Here is an 18,114-nt window from a genome sequence, read left to right on the forward strand (position 1 = left end):
AACTCTGTGGGTAGAGATTACTTACAAGCTAATATTATTTGACAAGAATCTATTGAGATGGAGTAATGAATTATAAATTGCACGACATGCTTGTAGTTTGACTTCGTGAAATCTCTGGCTCCAGAATTTCTCAAACTAAAAACAACGTTTGAACCCCAAATCTAGATCTATGCTATTCTATTTTCAGGCATTTCCAAGCTGGCATTATGCTTACAGGGGTTCTCTGTTTTCTTGCATAAAGCTTTTCTTACAGTTGCTCTACTATGAACTGTACATTTGGCTTACTTTCCTCATTCCTTTTTACTTAGTAGTTGCAAGTGTCACAGTGTGTACAAGGTCTCCTGAAGGTATAGTAGCACAACCCCCAACCTGTAATGTGTTACTGTCAGGCTGCTAGAAATCAGTACGCATCTTCATGTCTCCTTTTCTACTTCATGCTATTTAGCCTGTATATAATCTAAGAGAGATGCGTCCAGGATTATGGGACATGTGGAGTTTTTATCTTCGCAGCTTGACATGAAAAGGATGCTCTTTGGGCATGGAATTTTAGTGTACAATCTATCTTATTTTCTTTGAGCATTACACTACTAATATGATAATGTCATGTGAAAGTGACTTTAAACAATGGTAAGAGCATCATATTGGGAGCAGAGGTATTGATTTGTGAGAAATGATTAAAAATGTTGAATTTTTTCTTACTGTAACTGATGTAGTTGGAAGCAAAACAGTTGTGCAGTGTGCATTGAAACAGTGGTGATTTCATGGCACTAGTGATTTCATTTGTTGGACAGCTTTATCTTGATGGTTTTTGTTCAAAAATGCAGGACGAAATCATCCGAATGTCAACCCTTCAGCCTCAAATTGAACGGTTAAAGGCTCAAAGTCAAGCGCTCAGAGAGAAAGAACAAGGGCCAGTGTTTCTGGATGTTGACCTTGCTGCTTTTACCAGCCATTTCAAACAAATTCTTGCTGACATGCAGGCCAGAGAAAAGCAGCTACAGACCAGTAAGTGTTCATGACAAGAAGTCAATTTGCCTGACTAGCATGCAAAGAACAGGTGTATATATTTTGCTTTCCTGCTTTTGTATTTGCTTGTGCCACGCTAAGCCAGTACTACAATTTAGGTGGTCTTCTTTGCAATTGAATTAGTCTTTCAGAAATTATCAGTGTGTTATATATTTTATATTGATAGGAAAACAAGGGAAAGTACACTATTCGGCAGCAAAGGTTGCACTCAATGTAGTTCTACCCTCAGATCTCCCCTTGTTAGCATGTTTATGGGCAGATTCATTGATGTTTTTTGGTGACATAAAACTGTCTTTGTTTAGCGGGTTATGACACAGAGCTGTCTACCTCTGTCAGTAGAGAGGAGAGAGAGTTTAATTGAAGGAGTGAATCTGCTCTAGATTTTCACAGAATAAAAATTTAACTCCATAAGCTCATCAAAGAGAGTAGCTACTTTAGGGTATCTAGTTTTTCATCATCTGGTGAACTGTTCTTTTTTGCAGCACAGAATATATGACTGCTAGGTATAACATTATTTACAATATTTGTAATAAAATGCATTTTTCAAAAGGGGGAGAATGCGATACCAAAATAGAAAATTGACTGTATTCCTTATTAGAGATATGTAGCATGTCAGTGACTACTGCACACTTTCTGTATTTGATTATGAAATGAAAATAAAGTATTGGATAAAAACATAATTTAATTTTCCTCAGCAGTGAAGAGATTATTTGCTCCTTAAACCAATGATATCTGTAAATGACTGTACTGTTTTGAAATTACACATAGTGCTAGCTCCTTCTAGTGGATCTTTATAGCGTTCCTCCTAAATTCTTTCATAGAATCATAGAATCGTTTAGGTTGGAAAAGACCTTTAAGATCATCCAGTCCAACCATTAACCTAACATTACCAAGTCCACACTCATGGAGAGGTTTAACATGATTCCGTTTTTAAAGATGGATTTTTTTTCAACAACACTGCATTATTGTGCTGCTGTGGTTATTTCACACATGCACACACACGCAAACTGAAGAGTTGATGGTGCATAGGAGAACTGAAGAAATAAAATGCCAGTGTGCCATAGCATGTGATGAAAGAATGAGCTGTAGAAATTTAGTATCAAGAAGTGTAAAGTCTGTTCATGACTCTGAAGTCAGGCCATACAATGGATAAGATTTTAAAACTTTTAATGCTACACCGGTTTATATGTTGAAATCAGTTACCATTCTGCCAACAGGAAAATATGGTAAATGCTAGCTTCTTTATGATTTCTTTTATATTGTGTAATTTTGTGTAATTGCTGGTTTTGCCTCACCTAATTTTACTATAATGAGACCTTGTGATCTAACCAGTTGGTTAGTACTGTAAGATGAGCACTGTTCATTGCCTGAACTGTAATGCCACCAAGCAGGGCCTCTGGTAAAGTTCTTCCTGGCTGTAGCTGTTCACTCCCGCTCCTGTGCTGCAGTACCCTCCTCCAGTGTCCTGGCCACCTACAGAAGCAGCTGTCCTGAGGTGGCAGCATTGAACAGGCTGGGGAGAGTCTCCTAAACAGCTAGAGAGCAGAAGTCCCTGAATCTATATTTTATGGAGCCCTGGTCTGTTGCTATTATTTTATGTGGCTGCTCTGCATCACAGGTGCTTCATCTCAGTGGTCCAGCTGTCAAGATGAAACTGTGTTATCCCGTACAGTACATACCTGTAGTGATATTGTAGGTGAGATTATTGTGTCAATCATATTTTATCTTCAGAAATTTTATACACAGTTTTATCCAAAGTGCTAACTTCCTTTCACGACTCTGCTGTAGATATGAACGATCATGCTTGGGATACTGCATTAGGTCTAGTCCTGTTTCAGGAAAGTCTTATGAATCAAAAAAATGTAAAAAAAAACCCTGAAGCTGAAGTGAAGAAAATTTGGCTCTTGGAGTCTGAGTTTCTTCTTCTTTCTTCAATGACAATTTTTCTTCTGTTGAACAGATGGAGAAAAGGACATAACCCATGTCTTTATTTTAGCCTTATTTTTATAGAAAATGTTGAAGTTTTGCTAGAGCATTTTAGATATTTCCATCTTTTATCTGTGTAAATTATTTGCAGTTAATTAGTTTCTATAGGTAGATGAATTTCTTAAAGACTGAATGATGTTTTGCAGATCAGTGGTAATATTTGTATTTGCTCCTTTTTTCTTCCCTGTACGTATAACCTACACGTGCTAGAAAGATTCTTTTCAATCATCATTAGGGGTTTTTTTATGTTAAAAGGATTTTTGATTCATCATTTGGGGTTTGTGTTTTGGGATTCTTTTTTTTTTTTAATCTTCCATTACTCCATTATCTTTTCTGATGGATAAGGGTATTTAGCTATTCTCTTCTGTTTTCCAAGGGAATATTTTCTCCAAAAAAAAGTTTTGTCTAGTTCTAAGAGATTGTCTCCCTCAAATATTTTTTTGTTTGGTTGGGTTCTGGTGGGTTTTTTTGAGGATGGTAGTGGTTTTGTTTTGGGGTTTTTTTAGGTTCAAGAGTGCTTAGTAGTTTCTCTATGCTGCATAGTAGATTTCTTAATAAAATATTATTAAGGATTAACTCAGATTTTCTACAATGTTTTTTCTCCATGATTTGATTAGCACTTCAGTTATAAAACCTAATTTAAAGCCAATTCTGAAACCTATTTAGTTGTTTTTTCACTATTTGGCAATGTCGTTTATGAAAGAAATACAACCTCATAAAATATGAGGAAATATGACCTCATTTTTCTTACTTTATAGAATGTCTGTATATCCACAGGTAGTTGATCCTTTTGAAGATAGTGTATCCATCATTCCAGCTCTCCCTCCTCCCCAAACACATTTAGAGTAATTTCTAGAATACTGGTATATAGAAAAAATAGAGGTCAGACGGTGCTTCAAACTATTCAGTAATGTACACAAGGGAGTGAAATGGAGAATCATGGCAATAATCCAAATATGAATAATGTGATTTCCCAAGGGAATTCTTAGTTTTATAATTGCCCTGATGAAGAACAAGGGGATAAACTTTATATTTATTTGTCTTGAAATTAACTGCTGCTGTGTCAGAGAGCTTTCTAGGGAGCTGCCTGGTCAGCCTCCCATTCCCTTTCAACATAGGGAGAGTTGCCAGTCAGTGTCAGGTGAGTACTCCCTGGCTCAAACTACTTCCCAGGTGGCAGCTGATTCATTCCAGCACTCGTCTCGTGCTGTGACTGGACCAAACTCCATTAAGGTGCTTCTGGTTTTCAGTTTTGCTGTGGTGAACTCTTACCCTGCTATGGTCTTCAGTGAGCAGCGTTCTGATACATGTTCTCAATTTGACAAGACTGTTCTTCAGAGAGGGTTTGGAGAGTGTCATTAGATTTTTAGAAAGTAACTATAAAAAAAAAAAAAAAAAAAAAAGCTTTTGTGGAAGGGGAAATTAAGAATACCAAGATGGAGATGGCAAAGGAAAAGTCATAGTTATTTCCATTTCTCTCTGCTTCATAAATTCATGCACTGTGCTTTCCTTTCAAATTCTGATTCTACCTTTGTAGGATCAGTAATTCCTGAAGGTGAAGTCATCATCATTGTTGTGGTTGTTGTTATTATTGTTGTTGTGGATGATGAATCATTCATCTGCATTTAAATGATGTTTCTCCTATTTATTTCAAGAAGGACTTCAGAAAGTTTTTGCCTTCTATATCATGTCAAGTTTCTTTAGACTTTTTATTTACCCACCCCATGCTTACAGTTATTTTGCACGTACACCACTTTTCTCCCTAATCCGCTAGTGCAGTATCTCAAAGAGGGTTGCATTACATAGTGTTCATGCAGCTCAGTCCTGGCATAATTTTGGAAGACAACAACCTGCAGTAACCATAAAAGTATGATGACCATTTGGAGTTTTAGTCTGACATTTGCCTGCTTTCGCTTAAACTTTGAACTGCTAAGTTATTTTCAGGCTCTAAGTATCTTAGAGATGGGTTATAAGTGACAGTGAAATTCTTACAATATGTATAATAATCTTTCACCAATCATTGCATACTTGAGAAAGAAAAAAATTAAGCAAGTGTCTGGTAAATTTCATAACTGTAGGTTTTTCTTAAGACCTGAACTATGATTTAGTAGCAATAATATTCATTGCTGTTTGGTTTTGAGGGATAAAGTTTGCTTAACTTTCTTTGAATGTGCCTTTTTTGCTGAAGATACAACTCAGATGTGTGTGAGAAAATATTATTTCAGTAAGTAATTACATGCAGGTAATTTCATTTTTCTTCTGCATCCATTTTCTCTGGTAATTATCTTTTATTTAAATAAACAAGGAAAGGACAAATGTCCTCTACCCTGTAGGTCACGTTATCCTTTTCCTCCATGGTAAAAATGAAAGTTTATAAGGATGGGAAATAAAACCACCTAAAAAATGTTGTATCTTTAAAAGATATTTACGGTTACATTAGATCTTGTAAAACTGGAGAAAGGATTCCCTTCTGTTTCTTTTAAGAGGTTTGTAAGGGAATTGCAAGTGTTGAAGCACTTGCAGAACATTGATTATGTATTACACAAGATTCCTTATAATTCCACTTTGAGTTTCTGGTGAATGATGTGGGAGAGGGGAATCACAGTTTTTATGGAGTCAGCAATATAAAGACTTGGATGAATAGCTTCAAGTACTTGTATTACAAAATAAGCAAAACAAAGTTGTGAGAAATCAGCATGGTTTTAAACAGTGCAGTAACTACTGAGGAGAATGTATTTTATGGGAAATATGTTCAGTTCAATCTAGTTCATTCATTTCAGGGAATAAGTCTTTATTGAAGTGATCCCATAGATTATATTTATTGCCTTTCTTCTTCTTTCACAATGATGTGATGAACAGTGGGATTTGTCCTGAGTGTAGGAGATACACATTGAAGCATACCCAGTGTGATTTGATAGTTGTTGAGATAATTGTATTCTCATTTCATTTCTGATTTGGGAAAAGATTTTTGACTGGAAAATCTGGTCACCAAAAAAGGAAGCTGGAAGGAAATATGAAAAGAAAGTATTTTACTTATTTGGAAAGCTATTTTCACATATTTATATATTTCTACTTATTAAAAATATATCCTAACGAAATATCTATCTGCACATTGTATTTCCAAATTTAAGCATTTTCTCTAAAATAAATGTGCAAGTATAAATGTATTTGCCTGTCAGTTCTCAAGGGTTACAATGTTAGTCACACCAAAATGCTTTCCCTACAAATGGAATAGATTAATGCAACAACATTTTCCTATTATGGGATGGGAACTCTATCCTGATATTTCACATAACAGACTTGTAATTTCCGTCTGTGATATTTTGTTACAGTTCTGCCATGGGCCTAGCTCAGCTATAGATTGGGTTGCGGACATGCTATATCTTCCTGACTACCAATTCAATTTTTCATGTACTATAGCAGAATCCATATTAATGCACTGTGCTTATCATGTGGACTTTAATCCACAAACATTAGTATCACAAAGCAAATTTTAGGATAAAAATAAACAGGTCTGGATGCATGTTCATGTTATGAGCGTGGGGAATTTAGAGATTCGTACTGCCCACAGAGACACCGTAAATGTGTTAGATTATTTAGACAGCTAAAATTAGGTAACGTGAATCCCACTGTAGAACTTTGACTGAATTCTCACCATTGGCATCATGAGTTGTAAAAGCAGTATGGGTTTTTCTTAAGTGTCATCCAAAAATATGTTAATATGCTTCCTTGCAGATGAAAATGCTGACACATCGTCCATCTTAAAAAAAAAAAAAAAAAAACAAAACGCAAACACACGCAACAAACACTCCCCCCCCACACACAAAAAAACCCCAAACCCAACAAGCCCCAAAAACTCCAGCTAGGCAAAAGACATTGAAAAGTAGTATTTCAGTACTCGTAATCTGGAAAAGTGAAATAGGAAAATTATTGTTTCACTGAACTTAAAAGTCCTTTTTAAATTGAATATTTAATAACCAAATCGGAAAGCCACTATCTTGATTAAATCAACATCTGTGATCCCTCTTGAACTCTTATTTAATCCTTCAAATAGTAGAGAACGTAATTCGTTAAAAATGGACAAAACACTTGCAGTGTTTGGATGGGTCTAAAATTATCATCGTTGGCAAACTTTCAGGTAAGAGTTTCATGCAGTTTTGTGGAGCTTGCTGTAGCAGCGAATCTTGTGTTTTTACCTTGTTTTTATCTTGTGCTCTGATGTACTCTTTACTGCTACCGAAAATAGCTATTATTTTATATAGCTGCTTGAAGTCATACATTAGTCCTAAGATTTGTTTTTCATTTAAAGGAGAAAATTATTTGTAGAAGTCAAACATTACATCACAATACTGAACTCCATTTCATATTTCTAAATAAAACTGCAGATTAAGAGTGGTATATTCCTTTAACATATCTGAGCTGTTAAAATTATATATCCATCCATTCATTGGGAGTGATGTGTTTAAATGCATGTTCTATTCTAAAGTAGGAATTGTTTGGATTAAATGAGTCAAAGACAATACAAATTTCACTAAGCAAATAAAAAGATTTAAAATGCTATTTGATGAGATGGAAAATGTTTGTTTTCTGTGTTTCCAAGAAAGTATTACTGTTGCTTTCTCTGTAAAGAAAATATATCACAAGGCAAGAAGTTCTTGTCTTTCCTGGTACCAAGTCCTATGTTTTGTAAATCCCCAGATGTGTGTGATAAATCAGATCAGCCCAGATTTTTATGAGGAAAGTATGCCATACAATGTGCATACTGCAAAAGACAGCATAAATTGCCCTGATTTTAGTATGTTGCTATGATGCCCAACTCAGAATTTTTTCAAGTAGCATTCTGTTGATTGACTAAAAAATTAGTCTGAAGTATGTTCTGCCAAGCATGGCTATATGAGAATGTAAGCAAGATTGTAGTTAAAAACTTTAACTGTGTTGTTTGTCAAAATTGCTTTTAGGACAGTTATATCATTTCTCAATACAGTTCTTTTTGAAACACCAGAGACATACAGGAGATACAAAGAGGTATAACATTTTTTGTACATTATGTGGTACAAGTTGGAAATATTTCATTTCATTTCCAACCAGCCATGCTATTTGTCTGTATTTTTCTCAATGAGTATGGAAGCAACTGTTGTTGAGGGCAGAGGGAGCATCTCTGCTAATGAGTTGCTCATATGTGTGCCAGATGTTGCCTATTTAGAGCAGCTGTAATGTTGGCGCAATAAGCACAGTTCAATAAAATTCAGCTTTAATGCAGAAGAAAGATTAATTTTCTAAGCTTTTAACAGATGTCTTAAACAGAACTTTTTACTTGAACAGAAACATTAAACACACAAACACGGGCCATAAAACGGAATGCTATTTCTTACTGCATTTCTGAAATTAGATTTTGGGTTAAGTACAATGGTTTACCTGTTGATCTGTAAACACACATATTTAAACTAATTGTCTTGGCCATATAAGTTGTTGTGTGACCTATAATGAGAGTCAAATGACACACAACTGAGGAAATGACAGAGAAATTATGAACATTAGAGTGAGTGTATTCATTCTTCAAAAGTTTTCTGCTTCGACAGTTCTTGGAAAATTCTGATACTGACATACTGGGCCTGTGGCAATCTGTTGCCAAATAGCCATTGACTTCAACAAGGCTCAGTCTTTTATCAGACATCTTCTGTCAGCAAACCAAATAATGAAGCACAAAATTATTTTATTTCTTTCCTTTTTCTTCCTCATTGAATGTAGTTTTTGACAGTTTGCCTCCTGCACACTACAAAGAGACAATGAACACTGTACTTGTGTGGATCCAGCAGTCAGAAACTAAACTCTCCGTGCCTCAGGTTGCAGTTGCTGAATATGAAATCATGGAGCAGAGACTCAGGGAGCTCAAGGTGAGTGGTCAGGCTGTGGGAATGAATGTCTCAAATGAAAAGTTCAGAGGAACAGAATGCAAAGTTGTCATGAGACTGCTGAAGCTTACACTACAGATCTTGAATGAATTGTACCCGTTTGGGTTTTAGCCAAGGGCTTCAGGACACAGTGGATACTTACTTGTATTGATTCCTAAAGTTAAAGTAATCTTCACTATTTAAACCAATTTTATAAGATATTGAATGTGTTAAGGAAAAGCCTTTGTTTGTCCCCATGATATACAAAATATTCCTTTGACGATAACTCTGATAGTTAAGTAAAGATTTAACTCATTTCATTTTCCAGTGCTGACATGGAAACAATTGTGATTTGCAAAATGCAGCATGGGCTTTGTCAGGTTTTCTGTTGGATTTATAAGCAGACACAAATGTGGAACAAGTTTTGCCAGTGGATACAAACCTTCCCTGCATTTCAATGTTTGATACTGTTCTACTACTGGATGGCTAATGAGCATGTTGTTTGAAGCAACTAGTAATGCACATGCAGAAATAAAAAGTAGAATACAGAAAAAAAGTTAGGTGCAGCAAATTTGGGCTAAGAATTGCAAAAGTTTTGAGAAGTTATCAAAAACTTTGAATTATAGAAGCAGCTCTAAGTTTATTCTTTTTCTCCACATATAGTCTGATTCTTTTGAAAGTGTAATCATTAGGGCCATAGTAAATTCCTATCTCAAATCAATGAAGTGTGTGTGGATCACCTCTGTTAACAAGTATAAACACCTCTGGTGTTCAGCTAAAAGATCTACTTTGTAGTTTGTGTGAGAGAAGCAATTCCAAATTGCTCAGTAGAATACGTCATTGGATATTTTAGCAAAGGTGACCTACGTTTTTAGTTTTCAGTCCTTTCTTCAGCAGTCTCACCTATGTTTGTGAAACAAAGAGAATTGCCCAACACATGAATCGGAATACTGTTTGCTTCTCATTCGTAGGCCCTACAAAGTTCTCTGCAAGAGCAGCAAAAAGGCCTGAACTATCTCAGCACAACTGTGGAAGACATGTCCAGGAAAGCCCCTGCAGAAGTCAGCCAAAGATATCGATCGGAAATTGAGGTGATCCTTGGCCGCTGGAAGAAATTATCAGCGCAGCTGGTGGAACATTGCCAGAAACTTGAGGAGCTTATGACCAAACTCCAGCGATTCCAGGTTAACCAAACTTTTTCAGCCTCAACTACTATGTGGTCGCTTGTGGCTGTGAGACTAGCACAGAATGCATTTATACACCTCAAGAAAGTAACACCAATGTGAAATATCAAAGGAGCACATAAAATGTATTAAAATGTTTGCTTGATTATGGCAGGTCCAAGATTTTACTTTGAATTCTGATTTTGTGGCTGTTTCTACCTATGTTGTTTCAATAGCAAAACTTAACTTTGATTTCAGTGAAAGTGCTGCTAATATTCCTCTACTTACTTTTTCAAGGTAGCTGAAGTACTTTTTCATGCAGCAGAAGTAGCTGTAACCATACTGACTTTAATGGATTCAGTTACATAATTAAAGTCATTTGTAATATGGTAGTAACTTGGCAGCAGCTGCCAGAAAGCAGAAGTGTGTATGACTTACACAATTGTATGAATTTCACGTTTTTAGAATGACAGCATTGGAACCTTACATTGTTTCTCTCGTTGTGAGGATCTCTATTTATACTTATTTATAAATCACATGTATTGGCATTACATGTAATGTCTATGACTTAGATGTTATAAGATTTAAAATAAGTCTATTTTTAACATATTCCTGTTCCATTTCTATATAATTTCAAGGGAAAGGTTTCAGAGGAATTCAGAACAACCAGTCACAAAAGTGGAGAAACTATTTTTAATTTTTTTCTCTCCTCATCCCCATGCAAATGAACACTTGCATACTCAGGGGGGATATTGCAAAGAAAATTCTGAAGGTTGAGGTCCTGCAGCCTTACTCAAAGCTGTGTTCTCAAAGTGTGTTTCTTCTCAGTGTTGTCTCTCTATTTCTATTTACAACATCAAATATTTCTGTCCTTGGCTTTGGTTTGCTGGTAGTAGAACATGATACATGATTAGCTCCATGTTGTGAATTGTAATACAATAGCATATGGACTGTAATTGTTATTTTCAGCTTAATTCAATAGAGTTGTCTGGTCAGAAATAAATTTTCTGTCAAAGTATTCTTACACTTCTGCTTTTGTTAAAAAAAAAAAAACAAACCTACAAACCAAAACCAAACTTTTTAGAGAAGATAAAAAAGTACTCATTATTTTGTTACTCTTCATCAGTTTTTAGATAAGCAAAATGGACCAAAAAAGGAGGAAGCATTTTATCACTACTATTTATAATCTAGCTACTGAAATGCCACATTGCTCTAAATTGTAACTGTGGCTCCATAGCTACATCTCTGATGTTTGAAGCTGGCAATGAAGTGAAGGTTAATGGTATGGTGGGATAACCTTGGCCACCAGCCAGATGCTCCGGCTGCTCTCTCACTCCCTGTCCTCAGCAGGACAGGGGGAGAAGATAGGATGGAAAATCTCTTGGATTGAGATAAAGACAGGGAGATCACTTACCAGTTACCATCATAGGCAAAACAGACACAACTTGGGGAAAATTGAAATAGATTTGGGTAGTAAGAAACAAAGACAAAAATTAAAACACCACCTCTCCCCTTCCCTCTTTTTCCTCGTCTGCGCTCCATTGCTTTACTCTTGTCTCCTCTCCTGCCAAGGGGCACAGTGGGATGGGGAATGGGATGTGCGGTCAGTCCATAACAGCTCCTCTCTGCTGCTCCCTCCTCCTCCTCACTCTTTTCCTTTACTGCAGCATGGGTCCTCCCATGGGCTGCAGTCTTTCAGGAAATACCTGCTCCTGCATGGGACTCTGTACAGGCTGCAGCTTCCTTTAGGGCACTTCAGCTGCTCCAGTGGGCAGTCCTCCATGAGCTGCAGGTGGATATCTGCTCCACTATGGACCTCCATGGGCTGCAGGGGGACAATCTGTGCCACCGTGGTCTTTACCATGGACTGCAGGGGAATCTCTGCTCCGGAAGCTGGAGCACCTCTTCCCCCTCCTCCTTCACTCACCTTGGTATCTGCAGGGCTGTGTCTCACTGTTTTTTTCTCTGCTCCTCTGCATGCCTGGTATTTTTGCCCTTTCTTAACTATATTATCACAGGGGAGTCACTAGCTGACCATGGGATCAGCTGTGTCCTGTGGTGGGTCCATTGGAGGCAGCTGGAACCAACTGTCTCCAGCACAGGGCAGCACCTGGCCTCTCCTCACAGAGGCCATCCCTGCTACCAAAATGTTGCCACATAAATCCAATATAAATGGGAAAGGTAGAAAGTGCTTTTATCAGTAATATAATGAAATATTTGCAATTGCATAAAACAGAATTTGCTTGAGAAATTAAAACTTTGGTCTTGTTTTTTTTCCCTGCATTTTCTGGGTAGAGGTTTAGAGGTTCCCCCACTGCTCTTAAAAGGAGAAAGTCCTGAACATCATGACCATGCTCTGTAGAGCATGTATTTTTAAAGCTGTGTGAGCTATACTTGCATACAAATCTTAGCCTTTATACTTATTGCTGAAGTCACTGTAGTACACAGTTAGTATAAAAGTCATTGTCTTTCCAACTCCTTGAATGACTAATCTTCCAGGTGATTGCTTTAGCTGTTGCAATTTATGGAATGTGTCAGCATGGGATACGATGAAATCAGTGTCGATAAATAAAATGCATCTACAGTCTGATTCAAAATGCAAGTCATAAATTCAGTCTTCACTGGTAGCTGGAGACTGATTCCTTTTTACGTAAATCCCATCAGATCTACATTTTGCAGCCTTAATGAACTATACTTAAAGTATTCATGTAAAGGTATTAAAGTTTCATCATGAAATATGGTTCTGAACTATTTTTACTGACTGAGAATGAAATGCACAGTACATACTTCAACAGTGTTTTGGTAATTGCCATTCTGAAGTGTACTGATAATTTCTGTATGATTATTTTTATTCATTCAGTTCATTTTCCATGGCAGCCTGTTGTTATTAAATATATCAAGCACATTAGGAAAATACTCCCTTTGGTTATCTATCTTGTAATAGTTGTTAAGGCATATTTGTACACAGTTTAGGGCACAGTCTGTATTCTAATGAAATGTTCTTTTTTGTGCTTTAATTCAGCTTTGCATTCAGAATATAGTATCAATATGTACTTCACTGGTACTGAAAACAGTTTGATGAACAAATGCATTATAATTTGCCTTTCAAATTTTTGGCATTTATAATTTTTATTTTAACATGTGCATCTAATTGTTTAGCCAAGGTGGCATTTTAAGGTCATTTTAAGTGACATTTTTTAAATTTCATTCTAACTTTCAAGGCATTATCTATGTAATGTTGCCTGGGACTGGTAGGGTTCCTTCTTTACAAGCATTTGATGTTCAGCTTTTTTTATTAATTGCAAGGGTTAGTTAAAGACTATAGAAAGCAAATTACTGATTACAAAGACTCTAGTGCTAGAAACAGTAACTGAGAATCAGTCTCTGAAACGACTTATTGAGCCATTATTTGATTTTAGTTTCTGAAGGGAATCTGTTTCAATAACTGTTTCAGTTGCAATTTCTTTCTTTCATTCTGAGTAGTAAGGGAGTTCTTCTGTGTTGTGTTCTGGTAGAGAAATAGGCAGTAGAATATGCAACTTCCAAAAAAGGCCTGAAATTTAAATTGAAGCACAGGAGGGTTTGATAGGTGAGCCTGAATTAATTGCCAAGTATGAGTAGTCTGAAGCCATACAAGGAACCAATGAACACACATGCAGCATCTAAACACATATAGTTTCTGGAAGGCATAAACTTGAAAGCCAGAAAGTTGCCCGCTTGTAGACACATTAAACTTGGGCAGAAATGGTCACAGTCGCAGATCAAATTGGTTTTTCTTGTTTGCCGTGTTTGTATTTTTTAGACAGTTCAATAATCTTGAAATTACAGTGCAATGAGTTTTAGTCATAGTACTGGGATGAATTGCACTATTGCCAGTCAGGTTCTGTGTGATGCAATAAAATGTCTTTTTAATAAACAGAATGACACTAAAACACTGAAGAAGTGGATGGCTGAAGTGGATGTTTTTCTGAAGGAAGAGTGGCCTGCCCTTGGTGATTCAGAAGCACTAGAAAAGCAACTTGAGCAATGTACAGTGAGTATTACCTGCCTGCTTGGCAATTATTCAATTATTCTGTATGTGCCTAGCTTATGTAGAAGTTACACAAATTATTATTGTTCCTAAAAATAAATTCATGTTGTAAGGGGGCTGTCTTCTGCAGCGTATTTGAACCTCCTGCATTTCCTGGGTTTGAATGAAAATTCTGTTAAAAAATTGGAAACTTTAATACAGAGAAGAGGCATACAGTGACTGTATCATTATGTATTCATAGCAGGAGCAAAACTGGGTACTTGCAGCAAATAATGTTAGCCTCTTAAGATAAGTGTTTATTTACTTTGTTGAGTTTACAAACATTGCATGTGTATTTGTTATAAGCTGTATAATCCATACAGAAGATTTTTTTCTGTATCTATTATTCACACATGATTTACAAGCTTTTCTGACTATACCAAAAGAACTCGCAGGTGTTGTGAGTTATACCCATTTTTTTTCACTAAGCTTATGAGTTCTAGGATTTTGTCCCAGCAGAGTTTTAAAGCATCATGAAGTATTGATATTTCCATCACAGGGTTTACAAATTCTTCTGCCTGTCCCAACAGAGTGTGTAAGTGCAGTGAATCTTGTAATCCATGATAGTGCCTGTCTATATGTTGAGTGGAATTTACAAGTTCTGTAAATGTTCTGGCAGGATGTGTAAATATTATGAAACATACATATTGATCTTACAGAACTACAAGCTCCTTAGACTTTCTCTCTTACCCCTTATTTAAATAAAAAATGGTTGTAAATTATATAGGACAACTGTTATCTCCACAGAGTAGTAAGTTACACGTAACTCCTTTAGACTCTGTCACGTGAATTTATGAAGAGTTTACGCAAATATTAGCCATTACTGTCAAATATATAACAAAGCTACCAAAATCTTAATCATCTTTTATGTGTTTACACTTCCAGCCTTTTCCACTGTGTAGGAAGCCCAGGTAACATCTGCAGCATTGAAGGCCTTAGGAAATAAAATTGGAAGTGGCAATTCAGAACTGCCTCAGGGCTTAAATAATATTCAAGCACAAATAAAATTCTAATAAATAGACATAACCAGAGAATATCACCACTCAAATAATTTTAAGAAAGTTATCAGATGAATTACCAACCCAAGGGTAATGCTGGCATAGTTAATAATATGGCTTGACCAATAATTGTCCACCATTATGATGGGATGCTCTTTCACAAATGTGAAAAAAAAGATCTAGGCATTGTAATAGATATAAGATATGACTATAATTATATATGTGTATATATATAGTATATAGATAACACTTGAAACTTACATAATATATATTTAGAAAAACTATATCTGATATAGCACAGCTTACCACATCACAGCTGCTCATTCATTTTTTATTTATTTTCATAGTTAAGTCTGTTACTTGTGCTCATTTGACTGGAGATTTGGACCAAAGACATGTCAGAATCTGATGTAGATACATTTTGATAGGGATAGCATATCTGAAAATTTGCGTGAATGCTGCTTGCCTAATCTTCTGCTATTCCTTCAGGCTTTAGTAAATGATATCCAGACAATCCAGCCCAGTTTGAACAGTGTTAATGAGGTTGGGAAGAAAATGAAGAGTGAAGCAGAGCCAGAATTTGCTTCCAGAATAGAGACAGAACTAAAGGATCTCAATGTTCAATGGGAACACATTTGCCAACAGGTATCAAGTATCCTGCAGTGACTGGTTCATTTTAAATTAATAATCAGGTCTCTCATTGGCAGAATTTGTCCTTCTGTGCATATCCAGTAGATACAAAACTGAATTTAGACATATTTGGTTCACATTAATTAAACTTCTGGTTTAGAAATTTTATTTTGCATGTAGCAATGCATGGATATTTCTTTATATTATAATACAATATCTTACTATTTTTATAACAAAGTTATATACTAATATCTTAGATCTTAACAACAACGTAATTTATGCCTCCTGCAAAACTAGCTTTCTGAAAGTGGATATAGGCATTTGCCAAAAAATCAAGTTCTGTATTTAGTGTTACATTTTCTTTTGTGTCATTGTACTCATGTGTCATTACTCTAGATGCAATAAGACACTAAAGCAGTGAAGAGTTCAGAATGCAATAACTTGTAATTAAGAGCATGTACACATATACATATGTGTAAATTACAGTCTCCAATGATCACATGAATTTGAGAGAATGGAGCATAACAGGAAAGGACAATTCTTTTATTTTAATAAAGACATTCTTAATAAATAATTTTACAGATTAAGAAAACTGAAAATTACTATTATTTCATTACTGGCATTTGGATTCTCATTCTTTATGACAGTTCAAAGGAAACATCTTTCATGTTGTATTACTTTTACTTTTTTTTCTATTTGCTCATTCTGTTGTCCACCTTTTTAAACATATATCTCCATAATAGTAAAACTATTACCTTTCAAGGTGGTCTGCTGTTTTCTAAAGTTACTATTCTTAACTTTAGACGTGAAAAATAGCCTCTGTCTATTTTTCTGGTAAAATTATCAAAGAAGTTGATCTTTGAAATTTGTAAGACATTTTATTGATGCAGTTCTGTAGTCTTTCCCCTTCAACTAATGTGGAGTTTTTAATTGCTTATTTTTGTAATATTAATAAGTTGGATGTCTTTGCACTTCTCTTGCAGAAATTTCAAGTAATGCCCTATAAGTTTAGAAGTCTGTAACAGTTTTCTTCTGACTTCCTTGAAAATCTGCCTGTAATAGTTCCATTCAATACACAGCACAAATTATTGCCTCTTAGTGGGCATTTCTAACACAACTTCTTCAGTGATAGCTATTAAAACACATGAGTAGTAAATATAAAAATCAGTTTGGTCTGTGGGGATTTCTTGAAAGGATTTGGAAAAGTTGGCTTGAGTTGATATACATGCAGTTAATTGGACTGTGAGAACTAACAATTGGCATTCACATACTCTTTCCAGGTGATGGGAGATTACCCTCTCTTCTGGTGCTGTGAGTGAGGAAGAGGCAATTTTGCAGGGCCACTTATGGTTCTGCTTTTATACTTGTTGGACATCACCTTTTTATTAATATGTTTTATTCTGTAAAACAACATTTATGTAGAACAACATTTATGTTTAACACCACGTCCTCAAGGATGAGTAAAGAAACCAGTAACAGTCAGAAACTAGGACCAAATACTAAGACAGAATTCCTCCTGATGTTACTGAAAATAACACTGAAGTAGCATCACAGTGCAGGGTGTTGGAGTGGTTAGCTCTGCAAGCCCAACACTGAAAAATGGCACCAGTGCAACTAACTGGTTTTGTTGCAAATTTCTTTATACCATTGAAAGATGGCTCAGCCAATGGCTCAATAGGTTATGGACAATTTTGATAGGCTGATGCACAATTCATAGAATCATAGAATGGTTTGGCATGGAAGGACCGTAAATATCATCTAGTTCTAGTTCTGTATGTGATCTATATAACATAAGTTATATGACCCCTATATAGTGATTGGCAAAGGATTTGACAAAAATATTTTTCCCTTTAAGATAAGTAGTTTCTTCCAGAAAGAAAAAAAAAAAAAAGGAGATTCTTTCTTTACTTACCTATTTTTAGAATATCCACCTTTCTGAGAGATTCAATAATAATTTCATCAGTGGAAGAAAATATGCATATTACTTTATTCTCTAGCAAGTTGCATTCAAACTGGTTAGAAGGTTATCTTACTTTATAGCTCAAGAGCCTCTGGTTTTATCCTTGGATGCACTTTCAAGGTCTCCCGTGGTGGTTCTTTTTATATCTTTTAGAAGATAGTCTCTGGGTGATTTTTTTTCAGATTTGTTTTCTGATGACCTCAGCAAATGGTGTAGAGTCTTCTTCTAGGATCATTGAAAACTCATTCTGCATATCAATGACTCACCAAAACAAGGATGTGTACACATGTGTAATACTTTCTCGATTACCTGTTATTAATATCTATCTAATTATTTGTTAACATCTGCCTTATTACAGCAATATTGTTAGTATAGGATTTAATTTGGTTCT

At 35.7% G+C, this 18,114-nt stretch overlaps 1 protein-coding gene across 1 annotated transcript in view; it reads left to right on the forward strand.

The window, feature by feature from the left end:
• The window catches only part of DMD (dystrophin), a 1,232,979-nt gene that overhangs the window by 469,488 nt on the left and 745,377 nt on the right, over positions 1–18,114 (forward strand). The window contains exons 21-25 of the mRNA XM_075717957.1: positions 825–1,005; positions 8,761–8,906; positions 9,875–10,087; positions 13,986–14,099; positions 15,623–15,778. Coding sequence (XP_075574072.1) covers positions 825–1,005; positions 8,761–8,906; positions 9,875–10,087; positions 13,986–14,099; positions 15,623–15,778 — 810 coding nt within the window. The remainder of the gene's footprint in view (positions 1–824; positions 1,006–8,760; positions 8,907–9,874; positions 10,088–13,985; positions 14,100–15,622; positions 15,779–18,114) is intronic.

Source organism: Pelecanus crispus, chromosome 1 (assembly GCF_030463565.1).
Source record: "Pelecanus crispus isolate bPelCri1 chromosome 1, bPelCri1.pri, whole genome shotgun sequence".
Classification (NCBI taxonomy): Eukaryota; Metazoa; Chordata; class Aves; order Pelecaniformes; family Pelecanidae; genus Pelecanus; species Pelecanus crispus.